Here is a 15878-nt window from a genome sequence, read left to right as displayed (position 1 = left end):
AAAACATGCTCCTCAGGTTAATTGGAGACCCTAAGTCCAAAAGTGTGAATGTCCAAGTGAGTGTTGTCTACATTTTTATATAATAGTTTTAATTTGCAGTCTATTGATATTTTTAGACTCTTTAAAACTAAACTTTTAGCTTGCATATATTGATTTAGATTATATATTTTTTTATATTATACATTGTACAACGTTAGGTTTATTTATTGTGATATTGGTTTTTATTTGCTTATTGAATATTTTGAGATACTGGAAATAAAGTTCAGATACTTTATATTTTGTTACATTTTTTTGTGTTCATTTGCATACTATTAATTATTTTTACTTTTTTTTTAACTTGTGTATATTGACCTAGATTTTAAATTTATATTATACATAGTACATTTGGTTGTTTATTTTAATATAATGTTAACATAACCTTTTCTATTTGCATATTGAAATAATTTGACATTGAAAATATTACCATATTAATATTGTTTATATATTGTATTTTTATATCAGTGAATAAGTAATATTAAAATACAAAGAATTCTATTAAATAATGCAACTCCAATAGCGAATGGCTGCAGAAGTCCCTTCCATATGTCCCTTACTCCATGTCTATTTTTCTAAGCAACTCTTCCCCTCCACCTTTATAAAAAAAAAAAAAAAAAAAAAAAAAAAAAAAGCATCAAGGAGTAAGAAAAACAAGGGAAAGCTAATGCGGCCGCCGTAATACAATGATCGCAGAAATTCCCAAAGACAATTCCAAGGCATTCCAATCCGTCGCGACTTTGGGCTCAGACTCTCCCGTCTCCTCGTCGCCTTCCCCGGAAGCCGGCCGGCTTCTGAGCAGGAGGCGGGACGCGCGCACCACCGCTGGGGACAGCGGCATCCACCCCGAGGAGAGCGACAGCATCCGGCCGCTGGTGTCCGCCGGCCGCATCATGACATCGGCGGACTTCGGCCACGCCGGCGCCCCGCTCGTGGCCCCTCGCTCCACGCGCAGCCTCCTCTACAAGATCCTGTGCTTCCTGCTGCTCCTCTTGCAGGGCGGCGTGCTGGACTTCTACCTGATCGCCTTCACCGACCTATATTGGTGCTCGTGGATCGCCACGGACCTGGTGGTGCTCTCCGGCTGGGCCATTTTCTTCGTAAAGAACGCGAGGGGCAAGCGGGAGCGGGCCTGCGGTTTCCACCAGAAGGGCTCCGCGTACGGCGGTTGCAACCTGGGCGAGTTCACCTACGCCTACCTGGCGTGGCTCGTCCATGTCATAGCTTGTACCCCCAAGGTGGCGCTCGTTCTGGAGACCTCCATCCTGGACCTGGTCGCCGCCAGGGTGCCTTGCGGGCTCATCGGCTTCAAAATAGTCACCCTGCTCTCCGCACCGCTTCTCTTCTGCCTCATCAACGCCATTATCGAGGATCTGAACGGGGCCACCCGGCACCACTCCCACAGCTGCTTCACCTCCACCTGTCTGGATCTCGTCGACAGCTTCTCCCTGGTGGAGGCGCTGCTGCGGGGCGAGATGCCGACCCCGTACCTCAAGTACACCGTCATCTCGGTGTACTTCGTGGCTCTGGCCGCCCCCGTCGTGTGGCTGTACGAGCTCACCGCGTCGGAGCTCCGGTGCCGGTGGCTGTGGGCTCGCTTCTTTTCCGCGGGTATCCTGGTCAACGCGCCACTGCTGGTGGTCCGCTGCTTCCAGGTGTACGTGTACGACGGCCCGGTATCGGTGTTCATGTTCAAGAACGTCTTCTTCCTGGCGTGCACGCTGCTGGAGCTGGCCGAGCAGTGTGTGGCCGTGTGCGGCGTCCGCAGGAGGCTGGCCGGGGGGAACCACCACCACCACCACCACCACCACCACCAGGCCCACTTCTCGCACGGGGTGTCCGAGAACGACATGTGTCCGCACGGATACGTCAACACCCTGGCCGTCGCCCAGTCCTAGTCGCGCGAATGTATAGGCTTGCCTCCGAAATTAAAATAATTATGAAGCCAATTAATTTGATTAAATACGCTTTCACTCATAGCTATTTTTTCCCCGACATTACATTCTCCACGATTTAATTAAAATGTGAAATCAGCAAAAATTAAAGATGACGCCATTTAGATCATTCAATTAGGCAGTATAATTTTCTTTATTAAATGGTGAAACATATTTTTCAATCAATAGACACTATGACAATTAAATTTGAAAAATGCGTTTAAAACGGTCTAATTAAGTAAATAAAGCCAATTATATAATTAAAATAGATTCATATCCATGTTTAAAACAGTTATTTGACTTGTTCATGAGTGAATTTAAATTGTGAAATAATTTGTGTTTTGCAGCCGCAATACTTACAAAGCCAATTAAAGGAATAATTACATTAAATAAATCCCCAAAAATATTTAATTAAATCGTGCAATGATTACTTATATTGTTGTTTTTTGTAGCCCAATTAACTAGATATTGAAAGTACCAACACATTTTTTTTAAATTATTTAGTCATTCATTAGTTGATTTGTGAAATGTAATCTGTTTGTGCTTTTTGTGGCATTGTGAAATAAAAGGAAAATACACCATAAAATAGACAAAATCACAAAATAAAGTGAATGTAATTGAAACAATACATTTATAACATACATTGACTAAATAAAAACGTCAGTGAATAATTTATTATGAAATTGTACCATATCAATTATTAATAGTATATAATGTTAATAGTAACTTGAATTAATGAATGGACAATGCGAAGACCTTTCAAATTAATTTTTCACATTAATTCCAATTTAGATTATTTAATTGGCATTATACTTGAGTTAAATTCACCAAATAGTTGTTTTCCAATTCCATGATAACAGTACTGACAATAATCATTGGTTCACGGTCCTTCCATTGTAAAAGTTGCAACTCGCAATTATAGGAGGTTACAAAAATGTATATAATACATGTAATGTAAAGCACATGATAAAAACAGAGAAGTTAGATTTAAACGAGATCTTGGACTATTTTTTTTTTTTTTTTTTTTACAAAACAACAATACTAATATAATCCTTTGTTATTTATACAGTGAGACACATACATGTGCTTTATTACCAACAAAGACCCTCATGGCCTTCAGCTAACAGCAGTGCTTTATTACTTTTGAGTAGTCCTCCTTTAGTGGAATAAGTCACCAGCTCAGTCACACGGATACGTTTTTCTTGTCAAAATTAATGCAAAACAACAACAACAAATTTAATTAAGACATTTTAAAATGTATAGATTGCAGTATGTACAGTAATTACTGTATATCCTCAATGGCAAATATGTCTGTATCTTTTTAATATGTGAGGGTTTTCTTTATTTTGGGGCGTCACTGACCAAACCGGTGTCCAATTTTCCAAATTTTGTACATGTCTGGAAAGCACCCCCGTTTGGGACCATTGGACAGGTGCTATACATTCAAACACAGGAAAAAAAACACAAAACAAAAACCCTCTGTTCCATTGGATGTTGTGTTCCGTGTATGAATTTTACCACTGCAAACGAATGCAACATGTCTCTGTGGGATGTAAAGTGCAATTAGAAGACCCCTCCCCCCAGGCCCCCCCATGCACATTTGGTGTCTTCTATTGATGACAGTGTTGTCTGTAAGTCTGTGCTAGTCCTGAATTGGTGTAGACGTGTAATATTGTCATGCGTACACCCATTACAGTGAACCCTCGCATATTTGCATTTCTGCTATGCCAAATTCACATTCGCAGATTTTTATTTTTTGCAACCTATCTGCCATTATTTAGCAAAGCCATGTCGAATATAAAAATAGTGCTTTGGCGTCATTTCGTAGCATCTCGGTGCCAAGGAACTATGTTGAAGTGAAGGGAAGAGCGTCATTTATTCAGACTATAGCCTTGTCCAATAATTTAAAAAAAGCGCTTTGATGCCCTCTTGTGACATCTATAGGCAATTAAAAACCTTATTAAGGGAGTGTCAATTAATTGCAGATATTCGCTAATGGCGCGGGATCACTGTAGTGCCACAAACACTTTGAAAAGGTTTGAAAAGACAACTGAACAAGACCTCCCGTGTGTGTAAATGTCCACTGTTAAAGTACACGAAGCGCAACCAATCAGCATTTGCCCACTGAAAACTCATTACATTTGTTCCAGTAAACAAAGCTATACTGTTAACCACTTTTAGCCATTTCACTTCAACCATTGTAACCTTCGGTGTTAGCTTGTTTAATGTTAATGTAGTTAAAATACAGTAAAACAGAGTTAACCTTGCAGTAGCTGGTTGTGAAATGTTACAGGTTGATCGTCAGTGGTGGATTAAAATGACAGGAACAATCTTGGACGATTATATCGGAATTGCACAACACCGAAAGATTTTAGAGATTTGGAACCGATCTAATTGGCTTTGTATCGGGTGTGGCAAACAGCACTTTTACCCAGTCATCTTCCTGGTTGTTGTGTTTTTCTTTTTTTTTTTTAATCTATAGTGGGCTACGTACGTACCAAATATTCGGCTGAGCTGAAGGATTTTCCCCCTTCCAAAAAAAAAAGCCTGATTATCGGATGTCTCTGGAGGATTATCTTGAGTGATTATCCTGTGGTGCGGGGTGTGTTAAGAACTATTGTTTTTTTTCTCCGCAATCTCCGGGGACGACAACTTAAACCTGTTCAATATTTACGATGGTAAATTCAATCGTTACAAAAATCAGTCAAGATGTTAAAAATCGGTATGAATGTACCCCGTGTAAGTGCCTGGCCTTACCGTTTCTATCAACTCCTTTTCACTCTACTCGAGAAAATGTAAGAAAATGAGGATGATGGGGTTGACATCGGAAGATGCCTTTATGGACCTTGCCCACAGTTTGAAGACTTGTCGACATTGTTTTGGTCATGTGAATTGTGGGAAGAGGAGTAAAGCTTAACCCTACTGTTATTTAATTTGCTTTCCTGTTTTATGCTAAGATAGGCTAAACATGCTGAAAATGCATCATTGTGGAGACAATGATGCATTTTGTTTTGCCTGTGCATTATTTTTGAGTCACTTTATTCTGTGCGCAGCGCAAACACTATTTTTGAGTCTTGCTCCATTGCACTGCACTTCCTACATAACGTACCACTGTATAGTGATCTACAGTATATTCGCAGTAGTCTGCTTTTAGTGCCTGTTTCACATTGCATTCTGTACATCCAATTTTCTCCCTCAGCAGGCAGGTCAGCGCTTAAACTGACTTGTGCCTTACGGTATGTGCCATATGTCCAGCCATCCATTTTTATAGCGCTTATCCTCATTAGGGGTCGCGGGTGACCTGGAGCCGACTTTTGGACTCTCCAAACATGCATGACATTGAGATAAAAAAAAAAAAAAAATAGAAGAAAAAAGTAAAAATCAAGTGGAACAAGCTCTCTTTGTGAGCGCATAGATGCAGGCAGATTGCAGTTGCCATGGTAACACTATCAGACCGCATCAAGTTTGATATCACGTTTGTAAACGTGTGAGAGATAATTGTTGTCCGGCTTGATGATGTCATGAACCGCAGACTTCCTGTTTATTACCCCAGTATACCCCATAAGTAGGTCACATGATCTGAGTCATGAGATGCATTCAAAACTGTGGTAAAGACTATTCAAGCTTGGATGAAATATGCCGCGCCGGCTGCTTCAAGTGCGTCTTTTGCCTTTACTTTGTGTGTAACATAATCACACTACAATGGCTTCCCATTGGTTGCTTAGAATTTTACGCCAAAGTACTTTAAACCATATATTTTTTAGAGCTTTCTATGATTTCTTCATGCTAAAAAAAAATGTGCCACGCTGTGATGTATTGTACCGCGCACGAGCTAGCACAGTTCCATTCGAACTACCAACGGGCACTAAACGGACAACAGTCTTGCTCATGCACACAAACTGGGCAATGTGCAACATCAGAACCCAGCTGGTTTTATAATATATTGACCTTTTTTCCCCCCCCTGTCTTAGAACCGGTTTACAGATACTAGTACTACCTACACGTGGTAAAGTTGTGTGCTGTATATCTGTACCACTATATTCCAATCTACTGGATGTACCGTAGATGTTAAGACAAGAGTATTATGTGATCAAGGTCAAATAAATTCACTTTTATTTGAAAGGTATCACTGACTTGTTTGTCGGTTAAAATGACAGTAGAACAGATTTAAAAGTAAAAAAAACATGATATACTGCAAATTTCGTTAAAAAAATAAATTGCCACATTTTGTCACGAGTGCGACATTATGAAACTCTACAAAAGTGTATTTGATTCCAAAAACTGCAAGTGCAACACAGATTTAAAACTTAAATAAATGTTATATTTTTAGTTTGCTGCCAATAGCAAGATCAAGACCATCCTTATCCATGTATGCAGTAGAAACATGAGCACAAAGTTAAAGGCAACTCTCCAGTAAATTCTAGCGCAAAACGGGCCCTGGCGAATCCTCCCAATGATCATCAAACTTTGAGGCCATGCCCCACCCATATCAGATAGCACAGGCAAAAATGTTTCACAATTTAGCATCGACCATTTGTCAAGGAAACTCTGTTCCGAATGGCATTTGGGCAAATTGCCTAGTAGGCTTTTGTCCAAAATTGACAACTTTGTTCCATTTTGTACAGGGTCCTCGGGACTATTTACCGTTGAACCAAAGTTTGTGTGTCGAATGGAGCAAAATGTCTCCACGTAGCAAGCTCATGCTGTCCCTATGCAAGTTTTGCAGAAACAGTTCCTCCTGGAGCCTTGTCAGAGCCACGAGTTGATCCTCCCTTGTAAGATATTTTGGTGAAATAGCCTTGGATCAGATCCACAGAAAAAAAGGAACCGGTGGGAGGAAATGGTAGGATAAAGATTTTACAAACCCATGAGACCAGAAAAGGTGAATTGTCGGTGTGAAATCACCTTCAAAATCCCTACGGACAAAACTATCCTGATTTCGCAGAAGCAGTTGTTCCTGTAGCTTCGCCAGAGACATTTTGGAGATGGAGCCACTTTTCGTACTCTCTCCAGAAACCGAACCACGAGGAAAACAGATGGGCAGGAGGTTACTAACCCGTTGGATCAGAGAAAGTGAATTCCAGGTGTGAAATCACCCCAATTTTCTCTAGAGCTCAAATTCCGAGCTATCCAGAGTTTGCAGAAACAGTTCCTCCTGTAGCCTTGCCAGAGCCACCAGCGGATCCTCCTTGTAGGGAGTTCCAAGCGGGGATGGCATTTTGGAGATGTAGCCCGGATCAGATCCACTGTTCGAAGCCTCTGCACTGGGCTCATCCTCATGCATCTCCACAGGCTGTCTGATTTGGTTCTGAGGGAGACTCTCCATGCTTGGACGAGCTAACTCTCGTGAGTTTGATTCCTTGGAGTTCAGGACTGTGGAGCCGCTTGGCCACACTTCCTCATCATCCTCTGAAACGTGACTTATGTGCCTCCCCTCAGCCGATGGACAGTGCTGTCCTGACAAAACAGGCTGCGCTACGAAAACAGATGGAGGACTGTTTTGAGGACACGGGTGAGGCGGGACTGACTGTTGCTGGTCCTTGTACGCAGGGTCCACAAGAGGTACAAGTTCTGCCACTGACGACTGCTGGCTTTTTGGGTTCAGTTCCGGGGTTAAACCTTGAAATCTGCTTCCGTTCTCTCTTATTTCTGCCTCACACCTATAGACAGGAAGTCCATCTCTGGTGAGAGGAAGACACTCAAGAACCGGTGAGCCCTGCTGCTGGTCAATGAGTGGATTGGCCTCAACCAGGAGGTCTTCCTCGCTATGCACACATTCCTTCTCGAACCAGTCAGGGTTTTCTCTCTGGTATCCCTGGAAGGTCTCAATGGCGTTCTTCAGGGCTTGACCCGAGGGACAGTTGAAGTATTCATCCCCGCCGATGCCCTCGATGTGGTTGACCTGACCAGGCTGGTACTTCTCTATGTCCAGGAGGCCGAAGTACAGCTCCTCAAAGTGCTTCATCAACGTGTATTTCACAGCAATGTCAAAAACTGACGGCACGTCCCGTTCGCTGCTGATGTCGCTGAAGTAAGCCACCATGTACTTGCCGTGCTTGCGCGCTTGGTGCATGTCAGGAAGGAAGAGGTTCAGAAAGGGGGTGAGCATGTCGTCGGTCGGCGACAGTAGGTCTTCTTTCAGTATTACGCGGCCGTGGCCGCACATGGCTCGCCACTTGGCCTGAACCCCTCGTGAGCAGAGCACCAAGACCTTGTCGGTGGGATTTTTCAGCTGTCGCCGCTGCCACTCCAGCCAGCAGAGGCGCCCGACCATGCCCAGCGAGGTGGTGTCGAGCAGGTCTATCAGCACTTCGGTGCCGCATTTTGCCTGGAGGAAGGCGCAGAGCTTCAACACTACGTCCCTGTAAAGACGGTGGTCTTGAGAGTAGATTACGAGAACTTTTGGGGTCTGTTGAATTTGCTGCAGCTGCTGCTGTTTTGGTTTCTCATCTCCCACGGCAGCCAAGCCACCACCAGCGTTGCCTGAAGGTATTACAAATGAATGTGACTTTTGATCGGACGCAAGGGGGGAAATGGTATTTGTGGGACTAACCTGGCTTCCTGCACAGGATGTACATAAAAATGGCAAAAATCCCAGCACATAGGAGCACCACGCACACAATAACAGGTGTGTATTGAGGAGCATCTGGAGGATCAGTGGGCTTGGCTGTTAAGAGTAAAATTAAATGTATTTATTATCAGCCCATTTCTTCAGTTGAAATTAACCATGAGACCCTGTTCTTGAATATTATCTGGAAACGGAAAACAGTGTCTTTAGGGGAGCTGCTTTAAGTCTGGCATTGATGTAAACCTCAGTTTATGGAAGATCAACTATCCAAGTCTTTGGATTTTTCTTTGGCCACACACACCGCGAACATGATGAGACTATAAACATGAATTATGCACAGTAAGTACAAAAGTTGTACCGTTTTAACATTGATGATGACTTCTTTTTACATTTGTATGGCAGTTAAGAATGTTTGAAAGTCAATGACTACAGTGTACCTGCAGGTTAAAAGAAGCTACATAAAAGGATCACAGAAAGCCTCCTCAACAAAATGTGAGACCAGTCATTCTCTGTGACCAAAAAAGACTGGGTGGTATGAGCTCAATAGCCTATCACAATATTTAAAAAAGTGATATTTTTGATATGCTATATTAAAAAGATATGAAACAAATTGACAAAGGCAAACCACCTTAATCTTCCTCCCGAAAGTTGACTTTTTGGTAGCTGGTTCGACAATTGAACAACAATGTGACAGTTTTAAGACCTTTAAAGACCACATTCAAATAGTATCATTTTTAAGGATAGAAAAAAAATGGAATTCAAGATTGAGAATTCACAGACACCTTTGATTATTTCCATTGTTCCCTGTGGGAAAAATTGTCAAAACAAGTTCCTACTCTAGTTTTAGTGGTTTGTGATCCTCTGTACAAAGCAATTTAAACGCATCTGATATCACTTGACCCCAATGTTTATGTTACCAATTCTATCCAAGACATACGCATCATGATAAAGAGACATCTTCCAAACCTGGACAAATGTGCAGCGTTTTCTTGTGACGCGTGCAGTCTTGGCCACATTTTGGAAACATCGGTTTTATCTGAAAAGAAGATAACGTCGTTTACTCATGTACACTTACTCACGACTTAAATAAGGACAACACAGATCTTCACCTTACCGAGACGTCAAACTGGCAGCAAAATCTGGGCCATTGATTGAGGCTAAACGTTACATTCAGGCGTGTCTGGTTGACCTGGAGAAGAGTCATGCGCATAACATGGGCATTACTTTCAATTGGTGTTGATGCACTCCAGGTAAACCAATACAGTAACTGGGGAAGGACAAAAACTATATGGGAGAGCCTTAAAATGTGTCTGTGCCTTTTATCTGAGCAGCTTTCTCTATCATTAGCAGCACAAATGCATACTAGAAATAGGACACTTCCTGTTTGAAAACCTGAGGCAAAAATATAGGCTACACGGCCCAGGATGCTCTATTGAGCACCCATCTGAATACTCTAGGTCAATTTCCTCAGGAGGAAATGTGTCTGAGAGACAGAGTTCAACAAAAGTAGTGTTAAATTTAAAAAAAAAAAAAAAAAAAAAAAAAAAAAACAGCACTGAGCTTACCTTGGGCGCATGGTCAATGTGTTGGATAGAGGCACAGTTAACAATAACCACGTACTCTTCACATAGCAGGTCAGGGCTGAAGCTGACTGTCAGTGCCTGTCTTTGTTTGGCTGTCAGAACCAGGCTGATATTGGACATCCAAAGACTTCCTATATATATATAAAAAAAATAAAATAAAAAAAAAAAACACCATATTAGCTAAGGGTACACCCACTGTTTCTCAAAAGTAGTGTGACTCCTACCTCTCTCGATGCAAAACTGGGTCATCAACATCCCGGAGTCTTGACAACCTGATTCAAAACGGAATCAGAGTCACTTGAAGTGAGCGAATAAGACATGAAACATAAGATGCATTGTCTTGCCTTGGCCAAAATACCCCGTAAATCAGGAAATACATCACACTTATCACTTATAGAGAGCAGCCGGTTTTGCAAATGAGACACTGCTCACCACTAAGGCGGTGGTGATAACGGTTTTGAATTACCATGAGGACTACTCAGCATGAATCCTGGGAGAAATTAATGTCGGCACGTAGGTCAAGTTTATACGGGTGCATATAACGCTGACAACGCTAATCCGTGCATCCCAAAATGGCTCCAGAAAGCAAAAGTTTGGACTCACCTGGAACAACAACATTCTCGCTGATGTCATAGCCACTGTGGCCCACTTCTGGTTTGGGGATATTGAAGACAGAAACCCGATACCTGTGTTCGGGGTCCAACACCACCATATTTGCTGAGAACGACCACTGACAAAAACATATTAGACAGAACAGAATGGACCAACATTAGAAAAACAAGACCTTAATAATTATTTAAAAAGAACCTCGAGGGAGTCACAAAATCTAAACACACTGTGGGACATACTGTGTAGTCATTACAGACAATTACAAAGGAGCAATTTATTTGAAAAGCCCACCTTGTCGTCATGTGGATTCCTCATTGGGAGTTTGTTTTTAAAGGAATATCTGACACACAGGTGCTCATTGGTGGCCATCTTCATAACATGAAGCTCGGTGGCTTTCAGGTAACTGATGCTGCCTGCAGAGACACACCAGTTGTCCTTTTCACAACATTTGACTTAATCTGGATTGTTAAACGAATACAATTTTGTGATTCACAAAGTGTGGTAGTAGTAGACGGGCTCCCTCTATGGTTTGCGAGGGAATCACTGCCTACGTACAGTTCAGTTGTATTTAACTTTTAAGTACAATACATTTGGAGTTAATCGTTGTTTTTAAACAATTTAGGTACAATTTTAATTTCAATTTTAGGTGCAATCCATGTTAAATGAAACATGATTTGAGTGCATTTCGTTTTATCTTCGTATATTTAAGAACAGTGTTAATGTTCCAACTGTGCATGTTGTTACATACATACAATACTTTTTAGGAATACAACCTTGGTCTTGTTTTTAATGAACACATATGCCTTCTACTCTACGATATTTTAATGTTGGTCATGATGGTGGTACTTGGAGAGCAAATTATTTTTTAGGCGATACTTGGTATAAAAAGTTTGAGAACCACAGCACTAGTGGAATGAGTAGTGAGTAGTTTAAAAATGTAACGGAACGCCCAATGTTGAGATCATATTAAAATAAATAAATAAATAAATAAAAATCTATCAATAAATAAAAAATACGCATTAACTTGACAGACTAAGTAATAGTTTTACCTTTGAGTATAAAAAAAACCCAAACTTAACCATTTTGTAGTAAAACTAAATACAATTTAAATAAAGTAACATAGCTTTGTGAAGCGATACTGTCTCCTAGCAGCTGACGTGTATAATACGTGTATTTCGTTTCCTATGTCACAGTAAATGTCATGGTCTATATAAAGGGCTGCTAAAGTTACTGATTGTTTCTATTTGTCTGTATTTATCATACTGAATGAATTCTTTGATTGTGACTCACCATCATCCCTGATGGTCCAGTTGGCAACCAGGACAGGCTGCAGATGTCCCGCCTCATCCTGGACTGTCGTCACAGACACCGTCAGCCCCAGTGGCCCACTCGGAGTGTACTCCCTCACTTTCAGCCATCCGCTATCTACGAGGCAGTTACCTGCGCGCACATGTCGCCTCAAATGTTTTCATTCTGGGATTGCAATCCAAACAATTTTCACACATGAAATGAAAACATTCTGAAGAATATTTTAGGGGGGAAACACTCACCGAAACTGACGCCGCACCTCAAGCCCTAGGTCAAAAAACAAAAACAAAAGGATACAGTTAGATGGCAACATTTCGATATTACTGTCATCTTTTTGTTATTTTATTACTGCAAGAAGAGCCGCGCAGGAACAAGCATTTAATACAGAACATAAGTTACCAAACCGCCTCAGGCAATGAGCCACATGCTGCGTCACCAAGTCTAAAATATCCAGGCGTTAATGTCGGATGAGGTGAAGCACTCTGCGCTTGTAAATTCCCCTTACATGTGTAAATGCTAAATAATTAAAATAACAGTTGCAGTCTTTTCCCCCCAAATTGTGAGACGCAAATCCATTTAAGCTAACAGCAAAATCTTTTATAGACATTTTCAAATGGCAGTTAAAAACACTTTAATTTACACAGTAATTACAGCAAGACGTGATTGCTGAGTGATTATTACCGTAATTGTTTTGATTAGATTTTTCTTGTATGTTTGTGACGCTCTGTTAATTTGTAATTTAACCATGTAAAGCACCCCATGTGAGAAGTTCTTCAAAAATACAATTCACTTCATTTACTGTAACTAACAGGTGTGAACAACAAATGACAAAGTAGAAATAGTTACTGTATTTCAGGAGATTATCGATACTTGATTAGCTGACGACTTTTTACTTTGACTACCAACATTTGAAAACAAGATAACTGTAGTTTATACTCCTTACTTCGTCTACATTTTTAAGGACTTTTTTTGGGGGGGGGGGCATTATAAATTTTTTCTTTAATATTCAAAATATTTGGTGATAAATATTCTTCACTCGACAGGGAGAAGCCAAACGTATGTAACGAGTAAATCCAATCCATGACTGGGTTTGCCCTGGGCCCCCAAATGACTAGCTTCGCCCCTGGTGTCTGTGCTTCAGAATGCGAGTACTTTTGGCATCAATATTAACTATACCATCGTTATAAACACACAATATAAACGTTGAACAGCCTTGCTTGTACCTGTATAAAGCTGGAAAGAAGAAAAAAAAATGCGTAGAGTAAGTCCGTGTGTGCCTTACCTGCTGTGAGCAGTTCAATGGAGCGGACGTCAACCTTGTCAACGCGGACGACAGCGGCACGCATAATAACGCCAGAAATCCCCCATAAAGCGTCATTTTCACAGGCTATTACAACAACATTGGCGTCAGTGAAGGAACTATCTGAATTTTAAGACCGCAAATCAAGCGTTGAAAAAGCGAAAGCAACTGCTGATTAATGAAAAGAAAAAAGAAAAAACTTCCGGCTTGCTGTTGATTATGCTGCCTTCATGTCACCTGGGAATATACAAACACATTACTGTCAATCATTTACATGAGACATACCTGTAAATTATGCCTTTACTTTTCCATTTCCTCATGATAACTACTATTACTACTATGTCTGACATTAATAATAATAATAATAATTGATTAATACACGGATGGGTGTTTTGAGGGAATGTTTCATGTTTTACACCATTTGTTTTTGGGATAAAAGCATTTACCATCAAACAGTGTGATGTCCTCCAGACACAGACAGTTCCCTTAAAAAAAAACAAAAAACATTTATGGCATGTACAGTTTCACAGTTTTAAGGTTTCCACCATTTTCCTTGCTTTAACAGACACTGATACATTTAAATACGTTTTATGTTTCAGGAACACATCAAAAGCCTCAGTGGACACAAACATTGGCGCGCCTGTACAAAAGAATTATATTTAAAAATATTTTAATTTTTGTATATTTTGGGTCATAAAATTTACGGATAAAATAATAAAATTTCGGATATTTGTATTGCTGTAAAATTGGACCCAAACAGTATGTTTATTATGTGATGATGAGTAGTATCCAGCAGAGGGCGCCTTAACATCATTCTCAGTCATATCAGTGATTTTGTGGGCCGAAGTCTGCTTCCATCCATCAAAATTGACCCCACCAAAAAATTAAGCTCTTGGCCTCATTCTGTCTTCCATCCCGAGCCAATTAGAACTAATCTATAGGCTCAATAAAAACATTCAAATGCCTTTGCCCTTTTGTTCAAATGGATTAAGATGCATGGAAATTGTTATTTGGCCAGAAAACAGTTGCTGTATCAAGGATTGGGGCCTAGAACTGTGACATAAGTCTTATCTTAACATGGCTTCCAATTGAAATAACATTCAATGGGGTCGTTTAAGACATCGCAGACGTCTTATCGGGTTGTTTTGAGTGGGCTACTGTATAAATAAACAGTGTCCTGCCTCCCGTTTGGTTCGCTCCGATCCAAAAACCTTAAATGGAAGTGGAGAGAACACCTTGCTTACATTCTGCAGAACACTTGCTTCTTTGACAAGGACCACCCCGCCAAAAGGTATACGCTTGAGGGAACTGGAAAGCTATCATATTTACTGTATGTGATATTCAACGATAAGTCACAGCACAAGCCAGTGGTTCTCAAACTTTTTACACCGAGTACCACCGTCACGACAAACATTGCTCTGCATATAAACACTATGTATTTCTTATTTAAAAAAAATAAATAAAAATAAAAACATTTTATCCACATATTGACATGTATGATACTGACAGCAACAGTGTGTTTAATGGAAATTAGTGGTGTAGTTTTTGCATCGTCCAGCTAAAATAGACACAAACCAACGATTGGCATTTTTTGTTGTTGTTGTTATTTCACTGTTGTGTCATTTTACCACAACAGCTCTTTCAGCAACAGAAATCACCAGTTGCATCAGTTCATGTTCGAGGTCGAACTCGTTAACTCAATAAAGCTGCTTCCTGGAACAGCCCCCTGGGCATTCAAGGCCCTTCAACATGAACTGATACAATTGCACCAAAAGGGCTGTTTTGTCTTAAAACGTGACCACATAAACATGAGTGGTAGACCGCATTGATGTTTTTTGGGGGTCTAGCATGATGGCCAACATATGGCTGTGGTGTATACGCGAGTTGAGGACATGTAAAAGACGATTATATATATATGTTGTCTTTCTTTTCATTTGAAATTCTTTCAAAGACCAGCCTGATGTGCATCATCGATCATCCAACCAGGACAATTTTGGCCTGTATATTTTAAATTGTTACAAATATTTTATACTACTAAAGGCATTAGATGCTGTTTACCTCTTGTAAGAGTTGTGTTTAAACACCGGTTAAACTGAAACAAATTATATTGTTCAGTGGACAACAAAATGCAGTTTTTTATCAGACAATCAATGCCCAAGCACAATTCAGTTCTATTTAACTATCAAGTACAATACCTTGACATTTAATATTTAAGAACGGTTTGTTTTTAAACATTTATTTCGTTACAGTTTTGATATAACTTTTGTGTGCAATACATTTGAATCTGATCATGATTTAAATGTTTCGATATTTCAGCATTGTGCTAATGTTCCAACTGAACCGAGCAGCAACGGGCGAGTCCCGATACAGCTGACCGCCGACAGCACGGACAGATAACGGCGCCATTCATGAGCAACTTGTGCTTTCTTTCTCCGAGCCAACTAACGCTGAGGCCTCTTTGCCGTCTTATTACTTTGTGTGGCAGTGCGGAGACACCTGTGCGGGGGAGGCGTGGGAGGAATGTCGATGCGAAATGGAGATAT

The 15878-nt window shown here is 40.7% G+C and overlaps 2 protein-coding genes across 3 annotated transcripts; one reads left to right on the top strand and one right to left on the bottom strand.

Moving 5' to 3' along the window:
- Positions 1–680: 680 nt before the first annotated feature.
- tmem121b (transmembrane protein 121B) lies at positions 681–6183 on the top strand. The gene has a single exon (XM_061667250.1). It carries the CDS (start codon positions 720–722, stop codon positions 1929–1931), a length of 1212 nt encoding a protein of 403 aa, XP_061523234.1. The 5' UTR covers positions 681–719; the 3' UTR covers positions 1932–6183.
- On the bottom strand, positions 5359–13557 carry il17ra1a (interleukin 17 receptor A1a). 2 transcript variants are annotated; one of them, XM_061667245.1, is made up of 11 exons: positions 13318–13557; positions 12278–12302; positions 12018–12167; positions 11019–11140; positions 10722–10848; positions 10343–10390; positions 10101–10249; positions 9650–9724; positions 9502–9571; positions 8521–8634; positions 5359–8450 (listed from the first exon to the last, which is right to left on the bottom strand). In XM_061667245.1, exons 1-11 carry the CDS (start codon positions 13411–13413, stop codon positions 7075–7077), a joined length of 2352 nt encoding a protein of 783 aa, XP_061523229.1. In that variant the 5' UTR covers positions 13414–13557; the 3' UTR covers positions 5359–7074. The 2 variants fall into 2 exon arrangements, with proteins under 2 accessions (XP_061523229.1, XP_061523231.1); XM_061667247.1 differs by lacking the exon at positions 8521–8634.
- Positions 13558–15878: the final 2321 nt, after the last annotated feature.

The sequence above is a fragment of the Phycodurus eques genome, chromosome 22 (genome assembly GCF_024500275.1).
Source record: "Phycodurus eques isolate BA_2022a chromosome 22, UOR_Pequ_1.1, whole genome shotgun sequence".
Classification (NCBI taxonomy): Eukaryota; Metazoa; Chordata; class Actinopteri; order Syngnathiformes; family Syngnathidae; genus Phycodurus; species Phycodurus eques.
Note: the sequence above shows the minus strand (reverse complement) of the source record. Positions and strands in the feature narration are given on the sequence as shown.

What these genes read in the sequence shown, in the direction of transcription:
- tmem121b (XM_061667250.1), top strand. Translation starts at nt 720, where the DNA reads ATGATCGCAGAAATTCCCAAAGACAATTCCAAGGCATTCCAATCCGTC.
- il17ra1a (XM_061667245.1), bottom strand. Translation starts at nt 13,413, where the DNA reads ATGACGCTTTATGGGGGATTTCTGGCGTTATTATGCGTGCCGCTGTCG. An exon ending in CATTGAACTGCTCACAGCAG is followed by an intron (nt 12,303 to 13,317) that starts GTAAGGCACACA and finishes TTTTTGACCTAG; the next exon opens with GGCTTGAGGTGCGGCGTCAG. An exon ending in CCAGTTTTGCATCGAGAGAG is followed by an intron (nt 10,250 to 10,342) that starts GTAGGAGTCACA and finishes ATATATATATAG; the next exon opens with GAAGTCTTTGGATGTCCAAT.